This window comes from Lissotriton helveticus, chromosome 4_1, assembly GCF_964261635.1.
Source record: "Lissotriton helveticus chromosome 4_1, aLisHel1.1, whole genome shotgun sequence".
Taxonomy (NCBI): Eukaryota; Metazoa; Chordata; class Amphibia; order Caudata; family Salamandridae; genus Lissotriton; species Lissotriton helveticus.
The window spans coordinates 1,619,356,105-1,619,379,452 of NC_136063.1; the positions used below are offsets into that span (position 1 = coordinate 1,619,356,105).

The following is a 23,348-nucleotide window of genomic DNA, read 5'->3' on the forward strand; positions in this document are numbered from 1 at the left end:
GTATAAGGAGGTTGTGCCAAAAGCACCCACAAATTGCACTGACATAATGCCAATGAGAAACACAATTTTTAGTATCAAGTAGGAGGCTTGGATGCCGTGCAATCAAGAAAGTCACCCCCTGAGGCAACAAAAATGGCTTGGGGGGGGGAACATATGTGTCAAATTTTTTATAAAATGCATCACCACTAGTTATTTGAACAAAGATGGCTGGTCTGGCAAACACATCAAGCAACAAACGTTTCCTAGTGCCCAGCATAGATAAACTTAGTTGAAGGGTATCAGACAGCAAGGTTGACATACATCACTTCGGCGGGCAGGTCAAAAACATTTACTTGAAGCTGCTCAGTCTCCACAGCCTGGAGGGATAGGTTGTGGAGACACAAATGAAGGGCCTTGCCCAGCTACTGAGACAGAAGGCCCTCTATAATAAAAATCCTGATTGGAGGGCTTATGCCAACTGATTTGATGATTCCCTTCACCACCTGAGGGTAGACACACCACCCGTGCTCTGCAGCACAACACTTGCTCAACTTGTTGACTCTGACATTCAAGGACCCTGCTAGATGGTTCGCGACCAAGAACACGTTCTGTTGTTCCATCAACTTCCATAGAGCAGAGCTTCCTGACACAAGACCCACTCTGCCATGCTTTGTGTAGTACGACATGGTAGCGCATTATCCGTGACAACCTGTACCATCCGACCCTCGATAGATGACAGGAAGGCTTTTAGGCGTAAATAGATCACCTGCAGCTCCATGAGGTAGATGTGGAGCTTGCTTTCCACAGTAGATCAGAGGCCTCTAATCGCCGCATGCCCTAGGGGAATCTCCCAACCCACTACTGATGATTCTGACACCATCATGAGTTCTGAGTGGGGGAGGAAAAGCGGTCTGCTGCAGGTCAGGTGGAAGTCTTTCAGCCACCACTGCCGAACCCAATCAGTCGCCTGCAAGATCAGCATGGTGTTGGCGAGTCAGCCCTTATGCTAGGCAAACTGGGACATGAGGTTCCACTGCAAGGCCCTTATTTGTTATCTGTTATGTTATGTGGATCTGTAAAGCGCACTATCTCACGCTAGGGTATCCTTTCACTGAACAGGTGTGTGTGCCTAACACAGCGTAGAGTAGGTTGGCCAATTGAAAAGACAGGTCTTCGGCGTCTTGCAGAATTCAAGAAGAGAGGAGGAGCCTCTGTTGTGGAGTAGGAGGACCTTCTATACTTTAGAAGCAATGTAAGAGAATGCCTCTCTTCCTGATATGGTTTTGTGTATACGTGGGATGTGTGCGAGTAGGAGTCCTGCAGAGAAAAGGTGTGGAAGGTTGGTGGAAGGTGATGCGACTGTTCAGGTAGGTGGGGCCTAAATTGCGCTGTGCCTTGAATGTGTGTGAGGAGTCTGAAATGAGCACATATTTGTATTAGGAGCCAGTGGAGCTCCCGGAGGTGTGGTGCAATGTAAGTTCTGTGTCGGAGGTTGAGGATGAGGCTGGCTGCCGAGTTCTGGATGGATTGTAGTCTTCTGTGAGTTGCTTGGTGATCTTGGGTAGAGGTTGTTTATATAGTCCAACCTGCTAGTTGGTAAGGTGTGAGTGACAGTTTTTCTCGTGTTTCTTGGGAGCCATTTAATGTTCTCAGCATCTTCAAGTGTGGGAGCAGGATGCAGTGACAACATTGACTTGTACTGTTGTGTCCAGTTTGCTGTTGATGATAATTCCGAAGTTCCTGGATTGGTGATAGGTGCGGGTCCAAGTTAGGCCTTAGGCCACCTACCAGTTGGAGTTCTATGGCAAGATGCTTTTTGCAGAGGATCACTACTTCTGGCTTGTCGGTGGTGAACTTGAGCAAGTTGGCTTTCATCCAGTTAGTGACTTTGGTCATGTAGGAGGGGAACTTGTTTCTTTTGTTGGTGGTTGTGTCCGAGAGGGAAAGTAGGAGTTGTGTGTTGTCGGTGTAGGGTGTTTTGGTCAGGTGCGCATGTGATAGATAACACTGGGAAAAGGGATCATGTATGCATTGAAGAGGATGGGGCTAAGTGATGAACCATGAGGCACTCCGTACATGAGTCTGCAGACTTTCAAGGAGTAAGGAACCAAGCCGACAGTTTGTGTTCTGTCTGTTGAGAAGGAGCAGATCCAGTGAAAAACGGATCCTTGGATGGCAATCTCGTGCAGGTGTCTGATGAAGAAGTGGTGAGAGACTGTTTCAAAATCTGCAGTGAGGTCCAATAGATCAAGGGCTGTCGTGTCTCGTCTGTCAGGGATCATGCGTATGTTGTCTTTGGAGGCACTGAGTGCTGTTTCTGTATTGTTGTTGGCCTGAATCCAGACTGTGCGGCATCAAAAGAGCTGGTTGTTGCTGAGGTAGTCGGTGAGGCATCTGTTGATTAGCTTCTTTACGATCAGAGGTAAGGTAAGAGGGAGATGACTGTGTAGTTGGAGAGCGTGGCTGGGTCAGTGGATAGTTTACTGAGCAGGGGCATGACGGTGGATTGTTTCCAGAAATCCGGAAATGCCGCTGAGGCCGTGGAGGCATTGAGGATGGGTGTTAGTGCTTCGTTGATCAGTAGAAGTCCTCCGCTGAAGGCATGGTGGCGACAAGGGTCAGGTGGGGCCTCAAGAGGATCTTCTTCATGGTAGCTGTGGTGTCAAAAGTAGCGACAGCAGGACAAGAGGCCAGGGTATGCTTTTTGGCTGTGCTAGGAAGTTGAGTTGTGACGGTGATGGAGTACAATTCAGTTCCGAAGCTGTTATACATGGAGGTGATTTTGTAGCAGAAGAATTCTGAGAACTTGTTGCAAAGGTTTTGCAGAGGTGATGCAGCAACAGCTGCACACTTGGGTTTCGTATCTGCTGATGGTATCCTCTAAGGGTGGATTAAGTTTTTATTTGTGGAGTTTTGACTTGTTCTCCATCTGTACTCCAGTAGCTTGAATGGTGTTTCGTTATCCTGAGTTCCTCTGAGATGTCCTGAGGTCAGGCTCGTGTCATTGGGTTGCGCTTGAGGTGAGCCAGGGTGTCAGACCATGCACAGGATAAGGAGGCCAGGAGACCAAGAATCAATCTTCACTGAGATCCAGAAATGATCAGAAAATGTTGGGAGCATATCCTGAATATCAGATTTTTGGCAGAGGGAGGAGGGAGGGGTAGGTTTTGAACATCATCGAGTACAATACTGCCCCAATGCATGAGTCTCTCCACCAGGGGGTCAAGTGTGACTGTTGCTTATTGATGGAAATCCACAATGATGTCAAGAGGCTGGCCGTCATTTGGAGAAGGTCCACAGTTGACTGTTGTAAGCTCATATTGAGAAGCCAATCATCACAGATAGGGAATACATGTACTCCTGAATTTCAAGAATTAGTAGCAACCATTGCCCTCACTGTCGAGTAGTGCTTAATTTGAGCAGATGTATTCCAGTGCTCGGTGCTGGCACTTAATTATCAACACCAGCATGTATAATAGCCTGTCACATGGTAGCACTGTTTGTTTAATTTACAGACAAGCTCAGCAACAGTTTATTAGTTCAATATACTTAAATAATGACTAATATCTGTCGCCAAAGCCATTCTTATAGCTTTGGAGGCCTGGGACAGCCGAAATTGTCACACTTTTAGGAGTGCAATGGTTAGTAGCTGTGTTGTACCTTTAATTTACAGCAAGGGCAGTGCAAGCAGATGTGGCCTCCTGACAAGGTCCTGGCACTTACGTTTTGATTTTTTTACTAACTAAGCGCTGCTTTCATGAGCACCTGATTCAGAAAAGGGGGTGGTGATGAACAGAGTGCCTGAATTAAGCAGACCACTCTTACCCAGTCCAAAGATCAGGGCTTGATCCATCACCGTTTTTTAGCTCACTGCACCATCCCAGCTCAGAACTTGGCTATATGCAAATTAGTCTGTTCCTGTCCCAGTGCATGATGGGAACAGGGCAAACCAAACTACCAAGCCAATTCTTGTACTGGGAAGGAAACAAGCTTCCGGGGACCGGTTTCTGCCATTTCAGGCGTCGTCGGCCCGGCTTGCTTGAATCCTGATGGTGCAATGAGCAAGGGACTCACATCTGAGTATACCCTTCCACGCTTATGGTGGACAAAATGATTCAGAAAAGGGGGTGGTGATGAACAGAGTGCCTGAATTAAGCCGACCACTCTTACCCAGTCCAAAGATCAGGGCTTGATCCATCACCGTTTTTTAGCTCACTGCACCATCCCAGCTCAGAACTTGGCTATATGCAAATTAGTCTGCTCCTGTCCCAGTGCATGATGGGAACAGGGCAAACCAAACTACCAAGCCAATTCTTGTACTGGGAAGGAAACAAGCTTCCGGGGACCGGTCTCTGCCATTTCAGGCGTCGTCGGCCCGGCTTGCTTGAATCCTGATAGTGCAATGAGCAAGGGACTCACATCTGAGTATACCCTTCCACGCTTATGGTGGACAAAATGATTCAGAAAAGGGGGTGGTGATGAACAGAGTGCCTGAATTAAGCAGACCACTCTTACCCAGTCCAAAGATCAGGGCTTGATCCATCACCGTTTTTTAGCTCACTGCACCATCCCAGCTCAGAACTTGGCTATATGCAAATTAGTCTGTTCCTGTCCCAGTGCATGATGGGAACAGGGCAAACCAAACTACCAAGCCAATTCTTGTACTGGGAAGGAAACAAGCTTCCGGGGACCGGTTTCTGCCATTTCAGGCGTCGTCGGCCCGGCTTGCTTGAATCCTGATGGTGCAATGAGCAAGGGACTCACATCTGAGTATACCCTTCCACGCTTATGGTGGACAAAAGGATTCAGAAAAGGGGGTGGTGATGAACAGAGTGCCTGAATTAAGCAGACCACTCTTACCCAGTCCAAAGATCAGGGCTTGATCCATCACCGTTTTTTAGCTCACTGCACCATCCCAGCTCAGAACTTGGCTATATGCAAATTAGTCTGTTCCTGTCCCAGTGCATGATGGGAACAGGGCAAACCAAACTACCAAGCCAATTCTTGTACTGGGAAGGAAACAAGCTTCCGGGGACCGGTTTGTGCCATTTCAGGCGTCGTCGGCCCGGCTTGCTTGAATCATGATGGTGCAATGAGCAAGGGACTCACATCTGAGTATACCCTTCCACGCTTATGGTGGACAAAATGATTCAGAAAAGGGGGTGGTGATGAACAGAGTGCCTGAATTAAGCAGACCACTCTTACCCAGTCCAAAGATCAAGGCTTGATCCATCACCGTTTTTTAGCTCACTGCACCATCCCAGCTCAGAACTTGGCTATATGCAAATTAGTCTGTTCCTGTCCCAGTGCATGATGGGAACAGGGCAAACCAAACTACCAAGCCAATTCTTGTACTGGGAAGGAAACAAGCTTCCGGGAACCGATTTCTGCCATTTCAGGCGTCGTCGGCCCGGCTTGCTTGAATACTGATGGTGCAATGAGCAAGGGACTCACATCTGAGTATACCCTTCCACGCTTATGGTGGACAAAATGATTCAGAAAAGGGGGTGGTGATGAACAGAGTGCCTGAATTAAGCAGACCACTCTTACCCAGTCCAAAGATCAGGGCTTGATCCATCACCGTTTTTTAGCTCACTGCACCATCCCAGCTCAGAACTTGGCTATAGGCAAATTAGTCTGTTCCTGTCCCAGTGCATGATGGGAACAGGGCAAACCAAACTACCAAGCCAATTCTTGTACTGGGAAGGAAACAAGCTTCCGGGGACCGGTTTCTGCCATTTCAGGCGTCGTCGGCCCGGCTTGCTTGAATCCTGATGGTGCAATGAGCAAGGGACTCACATCTGAGTATACCCTTCCACGCTTATGGTGGACAAAATGATTCAGAAAAGGGGGTGGTGATGAACAGAGTGCCTGAATTAAGCAGACCACTCTTACCCAGTCCAAAGATCAGGGCTTGATCCATCACCGTTTTTTAGCTCACTGCACCATCCCAGCTCAGAACTTGGCTTTATGCAAATTAGTCTGCTCCTGTCCCAGTGCATGATGGGAACAGGGCAAACCAAACTACCAAGCCAATTCTTGTACTGGGAAGGAAACAAGCTTCCGGGGACCGGTCTCTGCCATTTCAGGCGTCGTCGGCCCGGCTTGCTTGAATCCTGATAGTGCAATGAGCAAGGGACTCACATCTGAGTATACCCTTCCACTCTTATGGTGGACAAAATGATTCAGAAAAGGGGGTGGTGATGAACAGAGTGCCTGAATTAAGCAGACCACTCTTACCCAGTCCAAAGATCAGGGCTTGATCCATCACCGTTTTTTAGCTCACTGCACCATCCCAGCTCAGAACATGGCTATATGCAAATTAGTCTGTTCCTGTCCCAGTGCATGATGGGAACAGGGCAAACCAAACTACCAAGCCAATTCTTGTACTGGGAAGGAAACAAGCTTCCGGGGACCGGTTTCTGCCATTTCAGGCGTCGTCGGCCCGGCTTGCTTGAATCCTGATGGTGCAATGAGCAAGGGACTCACATCTGAGTATACCCTTCCACGCTTATGGTGGACAAAATGATTCAGAAAAGGGGGTGGTGATGAACAGAGTGCCTGAATTAAGCAGACCACTCTTACCCAGTCCAAAGATCAGGGCTTGATCCATCACCGTTTTTTAGCTCACTGCACCATCCCAGCTCAGAACTTGGCTATATGCAAATTAGTCTGTTCCTGTCCCAGTGCATGATGGGAACAGGGCAAACCAAACTACCAAGCCAATTCTTGTACTGGGAAGGAAACAAGCTTCCGGGGACCGGTTTCTGCCATTTCAGGCGTCGTCGGCCCGGCTTGCTTGAATTCTGATGGTGCAATGAGCAAGGGACTCACATCTGAGTATACCCTTCCACGCTTATGGTGGACAAAATGATTCAGAAAAGGGGGTGGTGATGAACAGAGTGCCTGAATTAAGCAGACCACTCTTACCCAGTCCAAAGATCAAGGCTTGATCCATCACCGTTTTTTAGCTCACTGCACCATCCCAGCTCAGAACTTGGCTATATGCAAATTAGTCTGTTCCTGTCACAGTGCATGATGGGAACAGGGCAAACCAAACTACCAAGCCAATTCTTGTACTGGGAAGGAAACAAGCTTCCGGGAACCGATTTCTGCCATTTCAGGCGTCGTCGGCCCGGCTTGCTTGAATACTGATGGTGCAATGAGCAAGGGACTCACATCTGAGTATACCCTTCCACGCTTATGGTGGACAAAATGATTCAGAAAAGGGGGTGGTGATGAACAGAGTGCCTGAATTAAGCAGACCACTCTTACCCAGTCCAAAGATCAGGGCTTGATCCATCACCGTTTTTTAGCTCACTGCACCATCCCAGCTCAGAACTTGGCTATATGCAAATTAGTCTGTTCCTGTCCCAGTGCATGATGGGAACAGGGCAAACCAAACTACCAAGCCAATTCTTGTACTGGGAAGGAAACAAGCTTCCGGGGACCGGTTTCTGCCATTTCAGGCGTCGTCGGCCCGGCTTGCTTGAATCCTGATGGTGCAATGAGCAAGGGACTCACATCTGAGTATACCCTTCCACGCTTATGGTGGACAAAATGATTCAGAAAAGGGGGTGGTGATGAACAGAGTGCCTGAATTAAGCAGACCACTCTTACCCAGTCCAAAGATCAGGGCTTGATCCATCACCGTTTTTTAGCTCACTGCACCATCCCAGCTCAGAACTTGGCTATATGCAAATTAGTCTGTTCCTGTCCCAGTGCATGATGGGAACAGGGCAAACCAAACTACCAAGCCAATTCTTGTACTGGGAAGGAAACAAGCTTCCGGGGACCGGTTTCTGCCATTTCAGGCGTCGTCGGCCCGGCTTGCTTGAATCCTGATGGTGCAATGAGCAAGGGACTCACATCTGAGTATACCCTTCCACGCTTATGGTGGACAAAATGATTCAGAAAAGGGGGTGGTGATGAACAGAGTGCCTGAATTAAGCAGACCACTCTTACCCAGTCCAAAGATCAGGGCTTGATCCATCACCGTTTTTCAGCTCACTGCACCATCCCAGCTCAGAACTTGGCTATATGCAAATTAGTCTGTTCCTGTCCCAGTGCATGATGGGAACAGGGCAAACCAAACTACCAAGCCAATTCTTGTACTGGGAAGGAAACAAGCTTCCGGGGACCGGTTTCTGCCATTTCAGGCGTCGTCGGCCCGGCTTGCTTGAATCCTGATGGTGCAATGAGCAAGGGACTCACATCTGAGTATACCCTTCCACGCTTATGGTGGACAAAATGATTCAGAAAAGGGGGTGGTGATGAACAGAGTGCCTGAATTAAGCAGACCACTCTTACCCAGTCCAAAGATCAGGGCTTGATCCATCACCGTTTTTTAGCTCACTGCACCATCCCAGCTCAGAACTTGGCTATATGCAAATTAGTCTGTTCCTGTCCCAGTGCATGATGGGAACAGGGCAAACCAAACTACCAAGCCAATTCTTGTACTGGGAAGGAAACAAGCTTCCGGGGACCGGTTTCTGCCATTTCAGGCGTCGTCGGCCCGGCTTGCTTGAATCCTGATGGTGCAATGAGCAAGGGACTCACATCTGAGTATACCCTTCCACGCTTATGGTGGACAAAATGATTCAGAAAAGGGGGTGGTGATGAACAGAGTGCCTGAATTAAGCAGACCACTCTTACCCAGTCCAAAGATCAGGGCTTGATCCATCACCGTTTTTTAGCTCACTGCACCATCCCAGCTCAGAACTTGGCTATATGCAAATTAGTCTGTTCCTGTCCCAGTGCATGATGGGAACAGGGCAAACCAAACTACCAAGCCAATTCTTGTACTGGGAAGGAAACAAGCTTCCGGGGACCGGTTTCTGCCATTTCAGGCGTCGTCGGCCCGGCTTGCTTGAATCCTGATGGTGCAATGAGCAAGGGACTCACATCTGAGTATACCCTTCCACGCTTATGGTGGACAAAATGATTCAGAAAAGGGGGTGGTGATGAACAGAGTGCCTGAATTAAGCAGACCACTCTTACCCAGTCCAAAGATCAAGGCTTGATCCATCACCGTTTTTTAGCTCACTGCACCATCCCAGCTCAGAACTTGGCTATATGCAAATTAGTCTGTTCCTGTCCCAGTGCATGATGGGAACAGGGCACATCAAACTACCAAGCCAATTCTTGTACTGGGAAGGAAACAAGCTTCCGGGGACCGGTTTCTGCCATTTCAGGCATCGTCGGCCCGGCTTGCTTGAATCCTGATGGTGCAATGAGCAAGGGACTCACATCTGAGTATACCCTTCCACGCGAGCACCTGAGGCGCTGAAGTAAGGCCAATGAGGAACACAGAGAACTGAAAGTGTTCTTTGTCCACCTGAAACCACAGGTAATGTCTTTGGGACTGCTTAGCAGATATATGAAAATACACGTCCTGCAAGTCCATGGAAACCATTCAGTCTCCTGCGTTCAACGCAGACAGAAATTGAGTGATCTTGTACATCTTGAATTTGTCTTTTGGCATTCAGATGGCGAGCGTCTATAATGGGCCTGAGACCCCAATCTTTTTTTAGAATGAGGAAATAGCGGGAATAACACCCCTCACATTTCTATGAGTCTGGTACCTACTTAATGTTGGAGAGCAATAAAGTACCTCCTGCATCTGGCCTTGCAAGTGCTCCACAGTAGTTCATTCTGGTATGGGAGGCAAACAGGCATGGGGGAAATGAAAGGTAGGGCATAGGCCCTTTGAACTATCTGTCAGGCCCATACGATGTAATGGATCTCCTGCAGGGAAGGAAATGTTGGCTCTTACTCTCCACCTGCCTAGCATGTGCCATAAAGGTCAAACTAAGGTGGCTTGGTAGCCATTGCAGCCAGCGTTGGAAGTTTGTTGCTGCTGTCCTGCACAGTGTCTGCCAGTGCCACAGCCCAGAAAAGGACTAACTGGGTTACCCCACCATTAATGAGGAAGCTCTTTCCATGATTAGTGGTCCATGTGGTAAGTACAAATTGGTTTCAGGGGATGTGTCCAACCAATCCGCATTTTGAGGGTTTGAGTATAATGCATCATCAGAATAAGGCAGCAGAGCATCTCCCTCCTCTTCATTATCAGCATCCTGAAGGACCTTACCGAGGGACCCCACCTGGATACTATATGGCATCTGACATGGGTGTCAGCATCAGGTCATCCATAGGTACCATTGCAGTTGGCATCAGCGGGAACTGGCATGGAGCCTGTATCCAGTATGGAAGGCTGTCGTAGAACTGGTATGGCCCAGAAACAGGTCCAAAAGGGGCAGACGGTGTTAAGTGAGGACCCGCTAGCTGCATTCCAACTGGAGGACCATACAGCTTCTTGGTGCCTGAAGGCACTCTAGAGGGGTCCATTACTGCACTAACATTTTGCAGCATGGCCCCCCTGAATGTTACATCTGCTGCTAGGTTAATGGCAGCCTGGAAAAGTCAGGGCATGTCGAGATCAGTAGAAGAATCAGCTCCGAAGCTGGGGAGGTTAAATGGGTTCAATGTTCATCTTGACGCCCTTACACCTTCTCTTCAGAACTAGACTGGCAGTAAGGGTAAAATCCTCCTTCCTCTTTTTATGCTTGCTTTCAGACTTTGACTTACCCAGGGGCTTCAAGCTGGAAGTGGTCTGTCTGGAAGTGGTCTGTCTGCAGGTGCAACCTCATGAATGAGACCAGGCGCACGATTTAAAGTAGGGCTTGTCCTTTGACTACAACATTTTCTTGTGTTTGACGATGCAGAGCTTGACCTCACAATCTCAGATCACGTGTGCATAATATTGCACTCGTTTCATGACTTAAAATTCTTGGCTAAAGCCCAGGCACCAGAGAAAACCCCTTACGTGGGATCTGTGACTGACACCCTGCGCTTAATAGTTTGAAGCCTTTAGATTTTGGAGGGAACAAAGTTCTCTTGGAACACTGAGGGAACATGTAGGGGTCATTGGAACACTGACTAAAGATCGGAGCAGAGCTCTGAATCCGCATAGGAAGGCACGAAAAGAAAAGGAATTAATTGTCATCAACACGTAGCTCTTACTGAGGCCCTGCTCCATCATTTCAAAACCACTGACCCAGAAATGGTCATCATCCATCCATACAGTGGTAACTTATTAATTACGTGTGTGCCATACTGCACACTGGCTCCAGTAAAAGGAGTTTTGCTTGGTGCTGCTTGTCTCATGAAGGACTTAAGGAATATGAACGCTACACTCCTTAGTGCAGTATCTACACTGACTGTCTCCCTTCACGACCTAGCAGAAACATAAACTATTTCAGGAGGTTAATACACCATGAGAAACCATGGCATCACCAAACTTCAAAGGACTATCTACCAATAAGGAACCGTCATGATCCCCTGGTCTTACAGCTCTACGACATGAGACTTTTCCTTCCCCTCCCCCTGAAAATATAATAAACATAACATAACAAGAATATTTGTTGTTGGTGGGGTCTGACTGCATCAAGATGGCAGTCGCACTCAGAGTACTCCGGACCAATCTGTAATCCACCACCATCAGCCGTAGTCCCCGGCCTCATCTGCATGGCCAAAAGCTGGTACTATTCCCCACATCTCCTACCGCTGAAAAAGAGGTGTTGCTTGACGTTTCCTTTGCCGCCATTGCCAACTGTGGTGCCTATGAGCAGACTCACCCGCAGCACAAGATGGTGGCTCCGGCCTATGGGTCGGGTCTCCAGCCGGCGCTGCAATTCAGGACGGCCGTCTGAGGGGGAGATATCCCCCTCCCATTCCAATGCTCCTGGATCACTGAGGGCACCTCCCAGGACCAAGCGCGGCCTTGCTCTGTTGCTCTAGGCCTGAATTTACTCCTTGCAGGGGTTAAGAGCTGGGCCCAGGATGCCAACATTCCTGCTGCCCGCATTGGCTGAAGTTGGAACAATCCCTGACATTACATACCCCGTGAGGCATCTGCATAACCTTCAGTCTCCCGAGGCACTGAAAGTTGGTTGAGACAAATAACAATTGGTTCTGTCGGGTCAAACAATTTCTTTGTAGTATTCAGTATTCAATTTGTTTATTCTCTTTTGTGTTCAAGTGCACACTTTATTTAAATTATGTCATTTCTATTGAATACTGAATACTACAAAGAAATAGTTTGAACGGGCAGAACCAATTGTTATTTGTATCATACATACCCAGGTCTGAGAGACAGTGGGTTACTCCATTGCTTTAGATATAGAAAGTTGGTTGAGAGCAGGACCCACCCAGGCAAGACTGCCGAGGGGCCCCCCTTGTCGCCAACACAGAACCCCTGTCCAGGACGCCTTGGCTCAGAGGCACAAATTGATTATTTCCCCATGCCGTGGGATCATCTCAGATCCAGGACCTCTCATCTGCCTCCGCTTACACACATTGGGGCTTGGAAGACTTTCACGAAAGGCACAACATTAAACTACTACTTATGGAGGTAGCATGGAGCGAGTCGCCAGCAGCTCCTTTCTCAACTACTGGACAACTTCACAGAGCGAGTTTCACTTAGAGCCTTGCTCGAGGCCATGCTCCTTCACCCCTTCCATCCCCCAATTGTCGCTCCATTACCTCACTGTGCTGGTGGCTGATCTGGTGCTTGGTTGCTCGTGCTGCAGTGAACCCACGATAAGTAGGCAAGGCTTTTCAGCATGACCACTACCTTGTTCATCAGAAAGGATTGGGAAAGACAAGACCAAAAAGCCACCTCCTTCCCAGCCGCGCATCAACCAATTTAGTACTCCTGCTGGATCAGCTTGGGGAGAGACACTTGACAAGGGTACCACTTCTGAGGGTGGTTTGGACAGGATCCTCCAGGCCATTCACTCCTCACAAGCAGTCGTTGAGACAAAGATAGGATCCGCCAAGATCTCCGTAATCACACTGCCCGTATTACAGACGCAGAGGGATGCATCTCCATTTTGCAAGATGAGGTTGTCGACCTTTAAGTAAGGTGACTCGCCTCCTTACCTGCACAGGTTACCTCCACCATTGTGCCGAGGATGCGGAAAATTGCTCCAGACACAACAATTTGCACTTTGTGGGTTTTCCTAAATAGGTGGAGCACTCCCAACCTGCTGAATTCCTGAAAGACTGGTTCAAATCCTGGATGCCCAAGGACAAATCCTCCCCTTGGTTAGCAGTGGTGTGAGCCTACAGGGCACTCACCCCTAAACCACCTCCGGACGCTCAGCTACGGCCCATGATAGCGAGACTCTTGAACTTCAAGGACAGAGACTATATCCTGAGTGAGGCTAGAGTGCAAACAGACATCCAATATCAAAATTCCAAAATACAAATGTTTCCGTACTACACCTGTAAGGTCCAAGCAAAACGTAGATCTTATGAAGCTGTTAAACAAAAACTCATGGCTCTCCAATCATCCTGCAGACTCCTGTTCCGGGCACGACTTAAAGTCATATATGAAGGGAAATCCCATTTTTATGAAACCCTGTAATCTGCCTGGGAGTGGCTCACAGAGGAAAAGCAACTAAGCCACCCACCCTGCTCCTCACTCTTGTCCACTCAAAAGTCATCTGCCCGAGGGCCGCAGTCGGTCAAGCGCTGGAAGAGAGCCCACACCTGTTCTTGACCAAGACGGCGCAACACCAAGAATGTGTTGCACTCCTCAAGCTCATGATCCTCGGGACCACCACGGCCACAAAGATCAGACTCTGCTTTAAACAATGGAAAAGATTTGCATGCACTAACTCAACTAAAAGAACGACTGAGTCAAACTCCCTCATCTGTCTGATGGTGTTGTAATTGGCCCTTTATAACTTTGACTAAACTTTTCAGGACAGCCAGCGCAGATGTCGGCGCTGCGCTGCACTGATCCTACCACCTGGAGTGGTCCACCACTCCACACCTATTCAAAATACTTTGATTTTCAGTTGGGGTACATGTTACAGGGCGACATATGGCTCTCGGGGGTGGGGGCGAGTATGGGTTAGGGGGAGTTGGGGTGGGGGTTTGCAGATAAGACATGTAAATGCTATTGGTCTGCTGTTTGTTTATGTTTCTTTTTTCCCTTAGGTTGTCGCATAGACCTATCACTGTGTAAGTGGCGGAAGGTCGCATACACTAAAATATACCCTCATGTAGTGTTTTATACTCAGCTTGGCACAAAAAGTCCAACGACCTCTTGCTCCGGCACATCCTGATATCTCACGCTCCATCATGATTCCCTATAGTATTATGTTGTGAAATGGTCTTTAAGACAAGATCAAGCGTTACACCCAACATTCCCTTCCTTCTCTCTTAATGCTACCAGAGAGCCACCTCGTGGGTGCAAGATGCCCATTTCTAGCTCATCGAGGTAAGACAGAGTTCACAATGCTGGGTTTGCAAGGGGGCCCAGAAGAGTGACAATCCTTCCCATGGCAGTGACTCAGACTTGGTCCGATCTCCAGGGCGGATATATGGCCCTAACCAGCACAGTGAAAGGAAGCCCACTGAATCTATTGTGCATTTGCGCCCCGTGGTGCTGGACTCCTTGTTTTAATATGGGCTACTCGAAATTATTCAGCTTGTGAAGGATGTCCACTGCAGATCAGAATTCATCACTGAACAGCAGATATTGCCTTCCTTTGTTCTTGCAATTGACGAAGACTTATCAACGGTCTCTCATTTGAATGGAGGAGCCAAAAATGGTTTCAGAGAGAGAATGGTATTGATAAAAAAGAAATCTGAAACTGTTCAATACATTAAATGTGGGCAGTGGGCTCAAAGAACTGACCAAACTGGCCACAGCAGAGAGAACAGCATCTAAAACAAGAGGGTCACTTCACTTATTTTCAAACATTTGGTCATATTTCTGAAATGTACTGTTAAATCGGACTATACGCTGCTTCTGGTGGAAACTAGGGGCCCTATTTAAAAAGGTAGTGTTGTCCTTAACATAGGTTTATGGACAAATTCACGATTTTCTTTTTACACCTGCCAGGAATTCATAAAGGGATTCCTCATAGCACAAATCTATTTACTTTTGCAGAGATCTCTTTTACTGGAACAGAGCTATGCAAGCACGTAAAACCCGAATGCGGATGTTCCAAGGCATGGGTAGTACTGAACATTTGTGTATACTACAAACATGTATGTTTGTGGGAATTTATCAACTCCTCTCATTACAATTTTCACAATGAAAATAGAAAGTTTTTTGCTCAAGCCAAGGAGTAGAGAAAATCTCTTTCCAGTGCGAGAATGGAGCACTTCCTGATTTAGTGGAGGTGCAGAAGAAGGGGTTTCTCCACCAGGAAAAATATTTTCCCAGTAGAGAAAAAATATATTTGCCTCTATGTAGATGTTTCTGCTATGGAGCTCTTCACACAGGGGAATAGGATCCCAATGCCTTGTGCAGTTTTCTATACAGACTCCTGGGAATGATTGTTAACTCCAGAAAGTAGTAAATCTAGCCTCACACATAAATGTAAATCTGCAAATGCAGATGAACTATTTTCTTTGTGAATCAGAGACTAGTACACTATAGTTTTAAATATGGTGTTTTTCTGAATGTTTTTGTTTTATTTTTTTCCATCCCTATTCAAGTCTGTATGTTTTTGCGTTTTATCGTCAACTTTAGGAGACATTTTAAAGGCAGAAAGCTAAGCACATTGAAATCACAAAGATCACTGGTAAATGGCAATGATATAACAGACGCAAGCCCTCAGAATCAGTAAATATGAGGGTGTGGGCTGCTAAAACACTCATTGTAATTTACTAAACCCAATTAACAATTCAGAAAAGGTTTTCTGTATGGTTAAGTAAACATTAAGGAATTGCTGTTTGACAAGGGTGTATCAAAGGCGTTTCTTTCACATACCAATTCTTGAAGCGATGTATTAATGTTTTCAGATCAAAATCCGGTCGAAAAACAAAAATATTTTACCACTAAATCTAAATTGATGGTGAGCCATTCACAAAAAGGAAGGAGTCATGAGAGAGTTGACAAACATGCGCTGCTAAGAGGGCCTTTAGCCGTTGCTCTGCTCATTTTCAAGCACACACTCGTGCTTGTGGCAGCATCCACCTTGCGGGAGCGAGCAGGGGCGCGCCACAAGCACAAGTGCAGTGCATGAAAATGAGCAGACTGCGGGCGCACACACTCACCACTCCCGGGCTCATCTCCTGCTCCCCCTCTCTCCACGCGCATTCCTTGTTTTTAACTTTCAGCGCGAGGCGTGCGCGCTTGTTTGGACGAGTTAGCGTGTTGTATGTGTTTTTGAAGTTGTGGCTGACCTGCTTTTGCTACCACAAGTTTAAGGTTTTATTAAAGCCATTGCTTTGCACTCTGGGTTCCTCCTAGTCGTCCCTCCATTTCAGAATATCTGACGTGCACTCTCTGCGAGATGCCCCCCTCTCTCGCACTTACTGAAGCTTCCTTATAGCCCTCCACTGGTGAAACACTCCTCCGGACGCTGCGCTTCATGTTTAGGATGGCATTTACATTACGCCCTACCCGACTGATTAAAAAAAAAAAAAGGTTTGTAGCTGCCAGTACTTTTTTCTTTTTCACTGCTCGTGTTTAGTTTTGTTTGCCTCTGTTCGGGTTTTGTTTACTTGTACCCATTGATAAACAAAAGGGTTTGCAGCCACCCACTCTTCATTATTTTTCACAGCTCGTGTTTTGTTCTGTTTGCTTCTGTTCGTGTTAATGTTTTGTTTGCTTGTACGGGTTTGAGAAACTGGTTATCAGATCTCCTCAGCCTGGAGATGCATCTCCAATATTCAAATTTTCGCTCAAAGGTGTAAAAGGTGTAAAAGGTATTTCCCTGTGTGTTAGAGGCTTCAAATGTAAATGTAAATGTATTGGACTTGTAAAGCGCACGGCTGCCCGTAAGCGTCCCGGCGCTTGCTTAGGGAACCCGTCCTGGTATTCCCCTGTGAGAAACCCCGGCAGGGTGTCCACAAGGAACAGTTCACTTGAGGCTTCCCTACTATTTCTTGTCTCGGGGGTCACATCTTTTGAAAAGGTACACAAATGGTTCCCGTCGGATGACTGACAGCTTCTTGAGATTGCGAAATGTGCTCATCAAGTAATGGAGGGGGGTGGGGGTTCTAAACATTCCGAAGCTCTATGTTGTACTGTTATCTTTCTGGCTGTCCAGTTAATCAACCGTAAAGTGCAGTGGAGCGGCACTGACACATCCTTAATTGCTAAATATATTGAAATTATGCATTTTGTATTTTAAGAAATTCAACTATTTCAGCTATTTACCCAGAGTGAAGTTTTAGGTAAAATACACTAGTAATGCTTACCCCACACAGCATTGTAGATTAAGGATTCTCTTTTGCTCTTGAGATCAAGTGAGTTTTATGGATATTTTCTTTTCAAACCATTAAGTCTTTCTCCTACCAGGACCGCTCCACTCGGATTCTAGGAACGGACTTCGTAAACCCATCCCATTCCCCTACTCCTCCCTCTTCAACAATACGGAGCAGCTCCCCAACTTCTTTTTACATACAATGACTTTGCTGGGGATGGGGGGTGCTTTTATTCGCTTTGCATAAGCTGTTTCTCCTGCGCACAACCTACATAAAACACAGGTTGTAAATTCACAAACCCGATACTCTTTAATCTGGACCGAATGTCTTATTAACAAGCTCTATTATTTTCTCTGTGGTAAACTATTGTGAATGGAGTACTGACAGTGTATGTCGGCTTCTTTCTAGCTCATGATCTTGGGATTTGTAGATTCCGCTACACCAAGGATAATGTGCTGTGTGGCTAAACACTTACACTATCCCAAAGGCGAGACCTATTGGCTATACCAATGCTAGTTTTTTTGGTCAGTGGTAAAGCAATCAGCTTTATTTAAAAGCAATCACAGACATCGTGGTCTAATGACCCCAGCAGGCCACCATGCCTGTGACTCTAACCAATCGGAGTGGGTCGCAATGGTTGACCTGCCTTCTGTATACTAATGAGATAGGTGAAATTGTGACCACTACGATTCTGAATTTTGTGACCCAACTTAGTACATAGGTCAGTTTGCATAATTTCTTTCCATTCGCAGGAATTCAGTGTGCAATTTCTGACTACCTTTTGAGAATGGAAAATTCATAAATCAGGCACTTAATTTTACAACAGCCATCTTTCAAATCCTCTTCTAAACATGGAAGTGCTGTTCTTACTCTAAATAGTTCTATTGAGCCCTGGAGCTGAAGCAGAAAGGCTCACAGCAATTAACAGTGACAAGTTCATGTGTGCTGATATTCAATGCATACTTCTCTGTTTATCACAGGCCACCAGCTTTGCCTTTTGGCTTTCCTATTGCTGACCAGTGCCAGTGCCTTTTGCCTCTGCTCTTCAGCACTGGCGGAAATGAAAGCAAGCATTGCCAAAGCAATAGGTCTCGCCTCCCAATGGCATTACCTGACCTTCTGATGTTGTAATTATTTTTTGCCAATGTTATTCTGCAATCTGCAAAAACAAAACAAAAATGCTTGTTTGCAGAGGAGAGGCAGTATTGGCATAATAAATAAATGTCACAGGGTAATAACATGATGCTTGCCGAGCCCTCTATAAACGAAAATAGAAAAACATTATCTATTTGTGGCCGGAGAATGGGTAAAGTTATCAGATAAGCAAGTTGGCTGCAATACTGAAAGTATGGTGTGGACAATGATATTTGGGGAAGCCTTTTTTCTAACAGTTCTTACGCCTGAGAAACCACTGTGACCTATTAACAGGGTGCCAACAGTCCAAGCATAAATATGGGGGTTCTCAAAGGACTTACTGCTCCTAAGGCAGTACTATATTGATATGGTGCATGGTCCAGATTGTGCTGTGCTGGTGTGTTAGCACAAAACGCTACCATGTATCACATTATGAAAATAAAATCTGTTATTTCCAGCGCAGGTGCAAAGTCACAGTTGCAACGGAACAGTGAAACATAAAAGGTGGAGCAATGGCTTCCAACTGCTGCGCTCCCTTCCTATACAAGGAAACTGGCCTGCTTTTGCTGAGTGGCCAACGATTCAGCCGAAGGCGAGTGCAGTGCGTAACTACACCCATCGTCGAGGGGCATACATAATGGGATCCATGGGGAACTGTAATCCCCATCAAGAGGCACAGTTAAAGGAGAACAATAATGACTTTTGACAGTCTGTCCTCATGCAAATGAGGGAATGCTGCTTTGTGGTCATGTGGAAGCAAAGCGTGCACTGGCGCGATCCATGTGACTGAAGGGGCCCCATCAGACTCTTCTGTAATACCAAAATGCCCTGGGGGAGCAAATACATGTGCTAAATACCCTTGTGCCACCAGGACACTTTATTTCCCTCAGAGTTATTGTTAAAATCTTGCTGGTGCAGAAGCCAGACTTTAAACAGAACAATACCATTCTCAAACTCTCCAGTGAGCACAGCTAATGCTAGGTCAACCCTTTTTGGGAACTTGAACATATTCTGAATAAAATGAGGTCTGAACTTCATTCACAGATTTGTTTTAAAAGGACCTCGTGTCAGACTAAAGCAGATCTAGTTCCTGGCTGTGCACTTTAATGTAGCTCATCTAAGACTGCAAATCCAAGTAGATCCTGTCCTGTCTGTTTCTCTACTAGAGTTTCATAGTTCATCCTTATTAGGAAACAAAGGAAATACTGTTACATTTCTTCTCACAGTACCTCAATTAAGGTTAACCCCAACAGAAGGAATACGTTTGGTATTCAGGAGGCCAAAACCATGAATTCCCTTCACCACAGATTGCCATTAATGAACTCCAGCACCCAGGACCTCATAGGGTTAGTGTGTGCCATACAATGTAGTTAGACAGTCGCCTTCCTGTGGAAATAACCAGATTAATTTAGTTTTGATATCCACTTTCCAGCGCTTATAAAACAAAAGCAAATCACACCTACCACTTCCTTCTTCCCCATATCCAAGATGTGGTGGAATAGTAATTCTCCTTCTCTCTCCAATACAAACGCCTATTAAACCTTGATCCATCCCAGCAATCACATATCTTTTGCCGATGTAAGTGTCATAGGTGCGGTTCCGTGAGTAGCTAAAGAAATTAGAAAATTAAAGTAAATAAAGAGGTTTGTAGTGCTGCAAAATCTTACAACCATAACAAGAGATTTGTTTCTTGACAAGTGCAGTCGATATAACTACAGTTTTGGGTCAGTGGACTTACACGGTTGGAGTGTTAGCCTGGCAGACGTTTTGCTTCCATCACGATAAGACACTCACTCCTGGCTGTCAGCTCAATAGAAAGACCAACCTCATTTTGAGTTTTCACCATCAACAGTTGCCTTGAAGTGGGGATAAAACCAAAACTCCCTCCAACTGTACCCCAAAAGTTGGCAGGGCCGTGGGATACAGGTCACTCCAGAAACCGGGAATTGTTTGGCATTTCGGCCACTCCTGCTCTTAATGCACATGATCAGCCATTCAGGGGGAATCTCCATTGGTCTCTTACCTGATGCAATAGGGAAGCATCTTCCTCCCGCTTCAACGATGCAGGCCCATCTGTATGTTGAAAGTGGTACTCGTGCTTTCCAATTACAATGAATGTGAAAGAGGATATTTATTGCTACTGACTGTATCTGTGAAAGCCTACTTTATATATCAAACCGTAACTAAAGGTGATTTGATTTGTTAGTTGGCTTGCGATGTGACTAGTGATGCTAATGACAGTGCCATATCTGATGTCATATGCAACATGTGTGAGGACACAAGGGACCTATGGTTGCGCAGCTGAGCATAAATGATAAATGTCAATGTTTTTTAGGTTTTCAATTATAACTTTATTTTCTTTTACGTGAATAACTGAAGGCCTGTGCTTTAGGCCTTTAGCATCTTAGTGAGTGTATATATATTCTGCATAAGCTGATTTGATAGGCAGAATCTCAATAATTGGAAAGTGTATACACATATTCTGGTTGTCCTTATAAATATGGGATGATCCGTTTGACCTTGCCCCGTGGTAATGCCAACTGCCAATGGTGGTGTTAAATGGCAAGAAAAGCAATGGGCATCCTTGCCTAAGTCGCCTGAAATTGGTCTCCTATTAGCCTGAGCTGTCACAAAGTCATTCTACTTTCCATGTAGAGTTAAATTCAAATGACAAATGTGTGAAAAAATACAAATTCTTTAAGATTCACGTTACTTCTATTTCCTGCTGTACCAGGTCAGACAAGAAACAGAGCTACAGATGATAGCTCTGCACACATGCCTTCAATTCGAAGTCTGAATTAGAAACAATAGTTAGGATTTAATTCTTCGTGCTATGCATCCTTTTAGGAGCTAGCTGAGTGTCTGTATTATTCCACATTATCTCACAAGTGTAAGATATCAAGCACACCTGAACAATAGAGTCAGAAGAAATGCAAAGGAAATGATAAAAAAGCTTATTTCTTGAAACTAGTAATGTAACTGTGATAAGTCAATGTTTCTTAGAGTGGTAGTTTGTGGATAATGAAATCATTGAGGCGATAAAAGCATTGCAGTGTCTTACCTAGAATCAAACAACATGCCATCTAGAAGTGACCCATTGTAATGATATCTGAGAAAGTCTCCGACTTTGCTGTGTCGCTTGCAGGATTCAGGCACAAACTGGATGTCGACAGTGATACTATCTTTTGGGTTGTGAAGATCCAGCAAAGCAACGTCAAAGACTAAAGATGCTTGAGGTGGAATGTCTTTGCCTGAAAATAGGAGAACATTTTGAAATGTAGCAAGCCAATATGATTTACATTTGACAGGCACATTTTAGGTCCTACGATACAGCTTTTAGTTGTCTGGCTGCAAATGACCTTTTGTAAGCAATACGAAGAACTTACAGTGGCTTAGAACATGCCCATTGCTTCCATTGCTAGGCTTTGTTGTCACTCTTCTGTGCTTCTTATTTGATGGTTTTCCGTCCTCTTATTGTTCTTATCCCTTACCTGAAGCATTTTGATTGGCAGACTTGTATCACTTTTAGAAACTACTTTTTTATTTTTCATTAAACACTACATGAAAGTGCATGTGTTTTCTGTCTCTCTTCCTCTTTTCCCCTGCAATATACTTCCTACTGTAATCGGTGTTATTCTGTCCCGTGTGTGCTGCCCGCTCTCTTTCTATCTCTCTTGTGTCCTTCTCCCCACTGAAACTCTCCACCCCCAAGCAACAACATAAGAAAAGCAATTTTCTATTTTATTTACAAACCTAAGTGGCGTCTGCTATCTCAGATCGGTCAATAAAAAAAGGAAACTGGTGCTCGTGTGTGCATAAATAATAATGCATGCAGGCTACTACAGAAGGCCATGATTGGCAACAGTGGGTGCATCATCATGCCTGTTCTTCATTCTTTTTGCTGAAGCTGCAGAGAATCATCTAAAAGCATTGGCACTGAAATAGATCAACAAGGCGAGACCTATTGGCTTTGCAAATGCTTGTTGAATTAGTTTCCTACTTTATTATGCTACCCAGTAGCAAATAGGGGAGTACATCACATTTAAAATAAAAAAAAATTAAAACGTTCACAATTATTACATTAATTAGTGCAATGCAGGAGAAATGATGAAAGGAAAACAAGCCTCTCATTTTTTTGCATCAGTTGTTCATGTATGGGAATAGAAGACAAATGGCTCTTTTGCAAGGGAAATTCACACTTTACCTAGAAATGGGTAATTTATCGTTGGAACAGTCAAAATCCAGAACCCATTTGACAAAACCAAGAAATTGTATTTTGAATTTTCTTTCTCTCACCGGAAGATCGAGAACAAAACATTTCCTCAATAAACCAAAATTACATAATGTCACCAATCACTATTAAGTACACACACTCAGCGACTTTTAGGTTTGGTGAGATGTGCTGTGCACAGCAAGCATCTATCACATCAGGACAGTTCCAGGACGGTCGAGGAATACAAGGAGCCAGGATATGCTTGTACTATGTGTTCCTGTCTTTATGTAAAAAAATATAACCCTAGATAAATCCTGCCGTCTGAGCCTATGCTGCAACACTGTGAAATATTTGTTGGCCCAGCTCAGGATAAAACACTTTGTGAAACCATGCATTTAAATATTTTCTTTTTGCAATTAATAGTTGTCAGGTTTACGCTTTAGGAAAGAGCAAACACATGTAGACAAAAAAAAGCAAATGAATAATTAATTGTAGCTTTACCATCTCCATCTTCTCCGTACGCTAAGAAGGGAGGCACGGTGATAATTCGCTTTTCTCCAACACACATTCCAAGCAGACCCTTGTCCATGCCAGGGATTAGCCAGCCAATTCCCACATATGTGTCATAGGTCCTCATACGATTGTGACTGGAAGAAACAAAAGGTTGGTTAAATTCTAAGATTGCCCGAACAGTAAAAGAGTTGCAAGATTATCATCGTCATCTACCAAGCTATTACCATCAAAATCACTGAATAAGACCGTTATTTTTTTTAATAAATTATAA

The 23,348-nt window shown here is 45.5% G+C and overlaps 1 protein-coding gene across 1 annotated transcript in view; it reads right to left on the reverse strand.

Moving 5' to 3' along the window:
- Positions 1-23,348, reverse strand: part of FKBP9 (FKBP prolyl isomerase 9) — a 187,303-nt gene that overhangs the window by 56,223 nt on the left and 107,732 nt on the right. The window contains exons 4-6 of the mRNA XM_078688242.1: positions 23,066-23,211; positions 21,413-21,602; positions 19,815-19,960 (exon numbers count right to left, since the gene is read on the reverse strand). Coding sequence (XP_078544368.1) covers positions 19,815-19,960; positions 21,413-21,602; positions 23,066-23,211 — 482 coding nt within the window. The remainder of the gene's footprint in view (positions 1-19,814; positions 19,961-21,412; positions 21,603-23,065; positions 23,212-23,348) is intronic.